Below are 10,133 nucleotides of genomic sequence, written 5' to 3'. Positions count from 1 at the left end.
TATAAGAAATATGACGGGAAGGGAAAGAGGACTAATTTTGGCCTCCGGGACGCACACTCATCAGACGAAACGCGGAATTGCTTCCACTTCACGCCTGTCTTCTGTGTGGTCGTGGTATTTCACCGGGTGAGCCGGGCCGATTCGTGTGAAGATGTTAAAGCGGGCTCTACCTCTGTTAAATAGCAATAGCAATTTGAATAAATAATCTTTTGCTTTTATAAAGTATTTATCATAAAACATTATCTACGATAGTAATAAATTAAAAATAAAATTTGTACGTATTCAATGGGAAGCAACGTATACAAAAATAAATGTAGAGCACGTTCTATGTATTCATTGTGGATCAAAAATTTACTAACACTTCAGATATCTATGGATTTCGACTCTAAAAGAACTTGTTTAAAATAGTTTCATCTCTTTCATTATCTTTGAAAAACAAAGACAACAATATGTCTACAATATTGATTTAAAAATGACAATATTTTGGCAAATTTTTGGTCTATAATAATTCCCTTAGTTGTTCCAAATCACGCTGCATGGTTGTCACTTACTGAACTAAATCTTTAATCTTTGACCAACTATGTTTTTAATACGATTAAACTCTTTCCCCTAATTTTATCCTGTGCGGCCACACTAGACAATTTTTAAAATGTACTGAAATTTTATTGTTATGTAAAGTCTCAACTAGAAGATTATTTTTACATTAAAAGTTACTATTTAAATACATAATATAGATGAGACTTTGCTTAAAATTACAAACTTATGTAAATTTAAATTAACATGATATTTATAGATATTACGTCATGTCATCTCATTATATTAATTTGTTGCAATTTTAATGAATTGTAAATCGTCTATATTAGTTCAAATTCATTTATTAATTTTATATAAACAAAATAGTGTAAAGATTATGTACACATAGATATAGATTATAGTGGTTAATATATTTATTAGAATAAATTTAAATATAATATATAGAGTTAGTAATAATAATATTTGATTTTTACGGTGCAGTTCGACTACGTAAGTCTTTAAAAATATAATTGTTACTCATAGGATGAATCAATCATCAAGAACGCCGTGGGAAATAAATACAATCCATTTTTTTTTCTTACTTCGTTTTCAAATGATGGATAATATATATTAGGATTTATGTTGATAAATGAAAATTAAAAAGTTAATATTGATATTATTAGACATAATATTAGTACGATAATAATTTTTAAGTAGATCCAATATAGCTTTGCAGCTTTAAATGGAATAGGAGCAGAGGATTCAACAAGAAAGTATTCAAAATGATAAAAGCAATTAGTATAAGCTTATGTTATAATGTGGCGAAGCTTATCAACGGGATCAATTAACTAAAGTAATATTCTAATAACTATGTGTATATACACAGACGGCTTGCGGATGAAGATGACGAGTTATCAGAGGTTCAACCGGATGCTGTACCTCCAGAAGTCAGGGAATGGTTGGCGTCAACATTCACGAGGCAACTGGCAACATCCAAGAGAAAGTCTGATGAAAAACCAAAGTTCCGGTCCGTCGCACACGCTATCCGCGCTGGAATATTCGTGGATAGGATCTACAGACGGGTCACGAGTACTGCGCTTATGCAGTTTCCACAAGATGTAGTTCGAGTTTTAAAGGTCCGTATATATTGTAGTTAAGTACCAAGCAGTGCAACAAATTTTTCATATGTTTTCATTGACATATCCGTTGTGTAATATATATAATATGTATTTATATACACTTTATATGGTTACATAGATATAGTCAAAATTATTCTTTTCCCGCCTTTATTCATTTAAGACTTTCACTTTCATATTATTGATTATACGCCGAACAGATTACACTCTTAAACTTAATTTTCTAGGCACTTGTGGGAACGCGATCTTTCTAGTTAAGTTTTACATTGTTTTTCGGAACTTGTTATGTAACTTGTTACTCACAATCATTGTTATGTAGCTTAAATTAATATGCATTAAAACTTCATCTTTAACTAGCTGTCGCCCGCGACTACGTCTGCGCAAAATAAAAAAAAATTACTAACTTATATGTCCGTCCAGAAAACAATATTTCGGTGAATTAAAAGTTTCCAATAATTATTAAATTATTACGGATTTGAATGACAATGCTCGTAGATCGAAGACGGAAGAAAATATAAACGGATTGAATGAAAAACTACATAGATTAGATTTGAAATCTTTATAAGTACTCGTATTTTAAAAGAAACAACGTACTGTGCCAGCATCACATGAGTGGGAAAGGGATAGCTGTTGAGTTTGTATTATAAAATGTTAATATTAAGTTACTGCACTTAGTTATTACGGAGACTTGCTTCGATTATAACTTTAACCCTTTTAATTATTCATGGAGCGTCTGAGCTAATCGTGTCAGCACTTCAATTTCGTTAAACACTCAAAATTAACGAACCCAAGCGAGAATAATTCTCAAAGATAACGACTAATCTACAATTTTGGGCGTTGACATCCATAAAACTCACTTTTAGAGTTCTAGTTTGTTCTACTACTTAAGTTTTAGTATATTGGTATCATCACCCTTAATCTGATAAAAGATAGTGAACCAATAGCTTGTTTTAATATTTTAAGGTGGCAAACGAGCGTCCACCTTAATTCGCTGAAATAGCGAAGCGACCACTGCCCTTAGACGTCCGTAATTGCAATTGCGTTGTCTACCTTTAACTCACGCATAGAGGCTATTTCCTCTTCCGACACACCAACTCCTCGTCATATCTACTTCCCCCTCCCATCTTTCCTTTATACGAAAAGGGTGGTAAGGGAAAGGATAATAAAACTATATATCATTTGAATGCAGTTGATCAGGAACTCGACATAATAAAAAAGTATAGGAAGTCGTTTCAATATCTTGTTTATACCACTGTAATTAAAAGATAGAGGTAGAAGACTTTCCCTAAGAACTACCATTTTTGTAGTACTAATACTTAAACCGAATCTTTCCTTCATGTAAAATGTGTAGATCTGTTTGAATTTTAATGTGTCCACCTCACTGTTATCATCATCATCAGCTCACTATACGTTTCCACCGAGGGGCTCGGAGCCAACCCTAAGTTAGGAGTGACTATATAGTCAACGACGCTGGCCCAGTGCGTGTTGGTTCACACATATCTTTAAATTTCTTCTCAGATATATGCAGGTTGCATCGCGATGTTTTCCTTCACCGTAAGAATTTCGGTTATATGTACATATTTAAATCGAAAATCTAAAAACACAATGGTACATGGCGGGATTTCTTAAACCCCTGAGCCACCGACACTGTTATACTGGTCCAAAAGTTAACTAAATTTTTATCTTGACATTTAACTGTAATATTAAAATTAATTTTCATTAAGTTAATTTATATTTCGTCTACATCATCTAATTTATAAATTTTCAGTTTTTTAATAAAATTCGTTGCGTTATATAAATATTTTAGGTAACATTAAATGAAAATTCTTTAAAGTTTCTAATTATAAACTCAGGAGATTTGTTTTTTTTAATTTTCCAATTAACATTCTTTAAGTGGTTGTTAGCAGTGAGCTGGTTAATTTAAAGCAAACTTTGACCCCTCGCCGTGACGTCATCGTAAATTTCGTCGTAACGCTGTAGATTTAGTCCTAAGCAAGCAGAATGAAACATATGTAAGCTTGTAATTAGATAGAATTAATATATTAAAAGTAGATTATAAATTAAAAAGATCGACGTAATCCTAAATACTTCAAGATGTCATGTTAATTCTTAAAGTCTGGCAACGTATCACTTGTTCCTCTAATGTAGGTCATTTCCTTGGACGTAGAATCCACTAACATTAGGCGATACGTCGTTTCGTCTGATGAGTGTGTGTTTTGGAAGCCTAAATCTAGTTTCTGTGCATCCCTTCCTCCGTCGATTAAAAATAGGCAACGCATCTGCAATTTCGGGTGGCTCGTTTGCTACCTTGTAATAAAAAATAAAAAAAACATTAGTTACTTACTAGTAACAACAATCGGTATTAACCTACGAATAAACTCTGAGTTTTTATCTACAGTTCCTACTATCAACGAATTACCGTCTAAAATATTTAATTTCAAAAACAGACCTACAAACCGGAATTATATTCCATTAAAATAGTTCCAAAGCAAAGTTAAATAAGTTTAAAATTAATTAAATCCACTTTCTATTATGTGATGAATGTTTCAAAACATTTTATTTGTGACAGAGGAACTGGCGCTCGTATTTACCTGAACCTTTGTCGCTTTCATAAAACTATTCTGTGTACATTATGTCAGAGAGTCAACATCACAATTTATTAACTAGTTGCTTTTGAAAGCGGCCATTTTAATGTGAAAAAGATATAGGAGCAAACACAGTGATTACAGTCAAACTGTAACTTTAGGATTCCATTGTTAAGAGATTAGTATAAAATATTTTTATCTTCCTTTTCATTATCTATAAACAGAACAAGACAACATCTTACTTCTTACTAATAATACTCATATAAATGCGAATGTTTGGATGGATAAATGTTTCTAACGAGGTATCTACAAAACGGCTGCATGGATCTCACTGAAATTTGTGATAGATGTAGAACATAGCCTGGAAAAACATAAGGGCTACTATTAAAGTTTTTTTTAGTTCCACTCGAACGGAGTTGCAGGTAGGTAGTATATTTAATATTTGCAGCAGTGTAATTTAAAATTTTACTGTAACTATGTCCTTTTATGTAAGTTATAAACAGAAGAATGAAAACAAACCTTTTTATCTTTCAGCCTATTTACAGCATCTCTTTGCTATTTTCTTCCATTGTCTCTTGCCCATTGTAACAAGAGGCTAATTAAAAATATTATGCTTGAACTGTCGCTTTTGTTTCAAATAAAGCACAGTTTTTATTATCATATTTAATATGTTTATTTATGTGTAATTGACTATTACACATGGCAAGTTACAATGGTCATCGATAAATAACACTTCGATAATCATACGAGTACACTTTTGCATTACGTTTAATCGTCAACTAACTAATCACGTAATGTAACCACCAGTTTTAAATACAGACTGACTTTATTTACTTAAAACTACCCGCGATACATGTTCAAATTTACCGAAAATGCTCCCACCATTTAAATTACCTCCCACCCACTACCCTACTATTACCTAATTACTCCTACCCTTTTAAATTAAAGAAATAATAATGACGCACATATTAGAATTCCTAAACATACAGACCAATTTTCGTAATTAAAATATTTAATGAAGATTTCTTAAAATCTCTGTCCACAACGCTATTAAATTAAACAGACCATATAAATGGTTGCTATTAAAAATTTTATTCTATGACAATCTTTATACTGTTTTTTTATGTTTTAATTTAAGTTTTTTGTTTATAGACATTGGATGAATGGTCATTCGACGTGTTTGCACTGCACGAGGCATCAGTGGGAGCGCCAGTGAAGTACCTTGGATACGAACTACTGAACAGATACGGCATGATACATAAGTTTAAGGTAGGTAATAGGTAATAGTTATTGGCACCTTTTAATGTACTTACTTCAGCAGTACATATACTAAAATTGGAATGATACAGAAAATATTAGCATGGCCCCTGCTCAAGGATTACACGCAAAATCGTGAAGCGTTCTACAAAACCATAAATACGAGACACTCGCCCAATCCGCTAACGGAGAGCCATAATCAAGAAACTGAACTGACACCTTTTATCAATAAACCTGGTTTCTTTTAAGTTTCCAACAGTTTTCATGTAGCGTTAACTAAAAAATTAAATTCTCAGATATTCTAATAATTTAACCAGTTACAATTTAAATCAGTTTTATTATTTTCACCTAAATTCTTAACAAAATACTCTACTATATAAACTGTTAGTATTAAAAGCCTTTATACCTCAGAACTTTAACAATGAAGGCAACAGCCTGTGTAAATAATATTCACGTCTAACAAAATGTATGCAAAATAACAATACCCTCGTATCGCCTATAGGCTTTGTCTGGAATGTTACGAACTTAGTTGATGTCTATTGAGTTAGCTCACATCCTTCATTTATAAAAAATACTGTGTAATTTTGCTTCAGTATTTGTAACATATACCTTAGAAATATCGTGAATTTATCCCACAATAGTTGGTGATTATACATCAAAGTTCTACCAAATTTTTTAAGCAATTAAAAATATGATTTGAATAGTTTTAAGCTGGTAGAGCCTCGGTGGCTCAGGGGTCAAGCACTAGACTTGGAATCTGCAGGTCCTGGGTTCGAATCCCGCCATGTACCAATGTGTTTTTCGATTTTCGATTTACATATGTACATTTATCCGACGTTCTTACGGTGAAGGAAAACATCGTGATGCAACCTGCACATGTCTGAGAAGTAATTCAAAGATATGTGTGAAGTCAACCAACCCGCAGTTGGCCAGCGTGGTTGACTATGGCCAAATAACCCTTAACTTAGGGTAGGCTCCGAGCCCCTCGGTGGGGACGTATAGTGACCTGATGATGATGAAGCTGATCTCTTACTGACGCAGTCACATCAGTAAGACACTTTTGTTAATTTAAATAAACTAATAATCGAAAGTAATTTAATATTCAGAAATAAAATATCACTTAACAATTAGGATGCCGTCTAATGTTTGTATAACGGACAAAGAGATAAAGACCCTTCCATTGAATAACCGCCATTATTCCGGGACACAACGGTCTTGATCCTTGACAAAAGTTTTAGACAGTCTATTATACCATTAATTATATGTCTTAATATAAATAAACAACGGTTATATTATATTTATTTACCAAAGTCTGGAAAAACAAAATATTTAAAATTTCATTGTGTTTTTATTTTTTCAACATAACCTTTATTACGAAATAAAATTCAAAAGGTATAAATTAGTGACTAATACTTAACGATTCGGCAGCTCTTTTCGAATGGAAACCTTTATACATTATTGGTCCTTTGGCGCGAATGGCGTGCTTTCGTTATCAAGTGTCAGATTGATTAGTGAGGGAACGTAAACGTTGATATTTTAATAAGGCTAGTGTTGCGCCAGTACACCACCACAGTGCCGGATTTCCCTCCTAACAGCATCAGCAACAACAAAACATATCTTTAAATTGCATTTACAAAGTGCAGTAAAATGGATAAAAGCGCACATGATAATTCCTTTCTAAGATAATATTGAAACATATAAAGGTTTCTACCCTTAACTTTGTATAAAACAAACCACATTTAAAAAAACCATTCCAACCGCGAGACTCTGTAAGGTTTTCAAAGAATGTTTTCAAATCCTACTCACCAATGCAAAAGAGATAAAACTTTGTCTAATGATTACATGTTAGCATAAACCTTTGGAATCGTTTTCTTCATGAATGCGGGTAACTTTCGCTTTGACTTTGTTAAAGTTTTCGACTTCTTAGATTCGTACAGAGTTAACAGAGGATTATTCATGAAATATTCAGTGTGAAGTTGTTTATTTGAAATGGTCTTTTAAGATATTGCCTTTGAGTGCTTAGTAACGTTATGTTCTTTGAAAATTTATATCTGAACATAATTTATCAAATATAGAATACTAAGTATAATAATGGTACGCGTCCATTGGCCCTCACCGGACTCACCGCACACATAACCCGCAACGGTGTTCTTATTAAATGCCATCTTACGTTGCGAGCGGCGCGGACAGCGCTATGTAAAATCTTCCTAAGCAAACTAAAATCCGTTGCACACAACCCGTGTGTACGGTGCGTCAAATGCGGGTCAATGGAAGTGTACCTTTAATTAAAGCCAAATTAAAATCATCAATACTAATAGTGTCTGATTATCACGTGAATCAATCCGATTCAAATGAAATAGTTCAAACAATTATTCCAAGTCTTTGGCACTTTAGTTCTATAACCCCTACTATCACAACTCACTCTCACTGTTAATACGTTTGGTACAGGTGCAGTCGACCATTTTAGAGACTTTCCTCAGCCGGATAGAGGAGGGCTACTGCAAGTTCCACAACCCCTACCACAATAATCTGCACGCGGCTGATGTTGCGCAGACCGTTCACTATATGCTCTGTCAGACTGGACTTATGGTAAGTTACTTCGTGCTAGAAAAAATTTTCTTTCTAAATTATCTGTCAATTTTAAAAGGTTTCTTACTCTTCTTAGAGAAATTGAGAAATATTATTACGATAAAACATTATTGCTGTACCATTTATTTTAATAGTTAAAATCACTTTCTCTATTTCTCTGGATTTTTATCTCAACAATTTTAACAAGATATAATAATTGGTCGGTTAGCCAAAGTCCATAACGACGGACAATCTTAAGTCAATATTCTCTTAAGTAAAGAAGACATCTCGATAAGTATTGGCAATCTGCCAGATCCAACATTACAAAGTTGGACTTTGCCAATATAATTATGGTTTAAAAACTACATAAAAACATTTGCTCCCTTCAAATTTTGAGTTTCAATTCTAGATATTAACTTAATTTATACATATCTAGTGTCATCGGTCTATTGAAATCTTTTTCTCTTCTCATTTTATTAAAATATAAGCTTTATTATATGGACTTTTATACCGCCTTACTTATTACATTGCATCTCCTAAAGCAATGATTTCCAATTTTCTATAAACTTTATCCAAACAGTTTATAGAATCATATACTAGGATTTTTTTATATTAACTGCGGTATTTTATTTGATGATTGAGTATTCAATACTATCTCACCACTATTACCGCCACCAGTAGCGAATACTAACTCTACTCTTGAGTTTATAAAGCTTACTGCTGCTTATTGTGTCTTAATCATACTAAATATATACTAAGAGAAGCCCGTAGAGTCCGTTTAAGGACTCCAAATGCAATACTACTTGATAAAATGCATCTTTCATTTAGAACTGGCTGTCAGACCTGGAAATATTCGCGACGTTGGTAGCAGCGATTGTACACGACTTCGAGCACACCGGCACCACAAACAACTTCCACGTGATGTCCGGCTCTGACACCGCTCTGTTGTATAACGACCGTGCCGTGCTCGAGAACCACCACATCAGTGCTGCGTTCAGGTAACGTAATACTAAGACCTTTGAAATCTGGGTTATATAGTTCGCTCTACGATGAGCTATGAGTCATTTTGGTACTTGAAACTGAAACCAAAACAGTGGACACTGCTAGCAGTAATGATGCGAAATATACTACTTCGATCGTCCGTCGACTAAAGGTAGGCAAAGCATCTGCAAATGCGGATGTCTATGGGCAACGGTCGATTCGCTATTTCGTCGAATTTAGTTGGCCGAATATAACTATATCACTCGGAAAATTTATGAAACTTACAAAATGATAAAGTGTGAAAACATTTCTTTTTTTATTTTTTCAAACAAACAAAACAAAATTTCGCTCGCACCTTAGCAATATTTTCATGACTGTTATATTTTATCAACTGCCAAATAAATTGGTACAATCCATCATGAACAATAGTAAAATAGACTGCCACAAACATTTCTCAACTGAATAACTCTCATCGAGAAAAGCGATTGCGATGAAAGACAGTAAATAACAAAAGGGCGAAAATCTGAATGGAATTTCTAAATTCTTGTGAACAAAAGAACGCGATACGAAGACTGAGAACTCGTTACAATAATACACAATTTCCCTCGAGAATAAAATGCGCAATTTTTTCACACGTTCGTAACATCTTATCCCTGCCCCAACGTTAACCTTATTTCGTATGATACTAAGACAAAAAGAAATAATGCAGCATAAAATAGTCATTGGTACGTACCGACAGAGTTAATCGATTAGAAAAGCTTCAATAATTCCAAGATATTTTAACTTATTGCATAAATATTTACAATCATACAAAATATAACATCAGACATCCTTTCATACAAACGCCACCGGCGCAATTTCTTCCAATTTCCTGTGAAGAGTCTATCATGATTCTCCACTCCAATCCATCAATCAGGGCGACCTCGGTAAATTATTACGAGATCCGACATTATAATATAAATTGCGGCGCTCTAGTGCGCGTCGGCCCCCCGATGGAATAATTTAAGTGACGCAAATCTCGTGCGTACTGAAAAAAAAAAGATATTTCAAACGTTTAAATCGCATCTCAAGTATGGCAGTGAGGGTCTCTTTA

The 10,133-nt window shown here is 33.5% G+C and overlaps 1 protein-coding gene across 1 annotated transcript in view; it reads left to right on the top strand.

Annotated features, from left to right (window-relative positions):
* Pde1c (Phosphodiesterase 1c) overlaps positions 1-10,133 on the top strand; it is a 98,596-nt gene that overhangs the window by 86,318 nt on the left and 2,145 nt on the right. The window contains exons 4-7 of the mRNA XM_013312870.1: positions 1,400-1,649; positions 5,387-5,503; positions 7,940-8,080; positions 8,888-9,057. Of these exons, the coding sequence (XP_013168324.1) occupies positions 1,400-1,649; positions 5,387-5,503; positions 7,940-8,080; positions 8,888-9,057 (678 nt within the window). The remainder of the gene's footprint in view (positions 1-1,399; positions 1,650-5,386; positions 5,504-7,939; positions 8,081-8,887; positions 9,058-10,133) is intronic.

This window comes from Papilio xuthus, unplaced genomic scaffold (genome assembly GCF_000836235.2).
Source record: "Papilio xuthus unplaced genomic scaffold, Pxut_1.1 DF827597.1, whole genome shotgun sequence".
In the NCBI taxonomy this organism is placed as follows: domain Eukaryota; kingdom Metazoa; phylum Arthropoda; class Insecta; order Lepidoptera; family Papilionidae; genus Papilio; species Papilio xuthus.
Note: the sequence above shows the minus strand (reverse complement) of the source record. Positions and strands in the feature narration are given on the sequence as shown.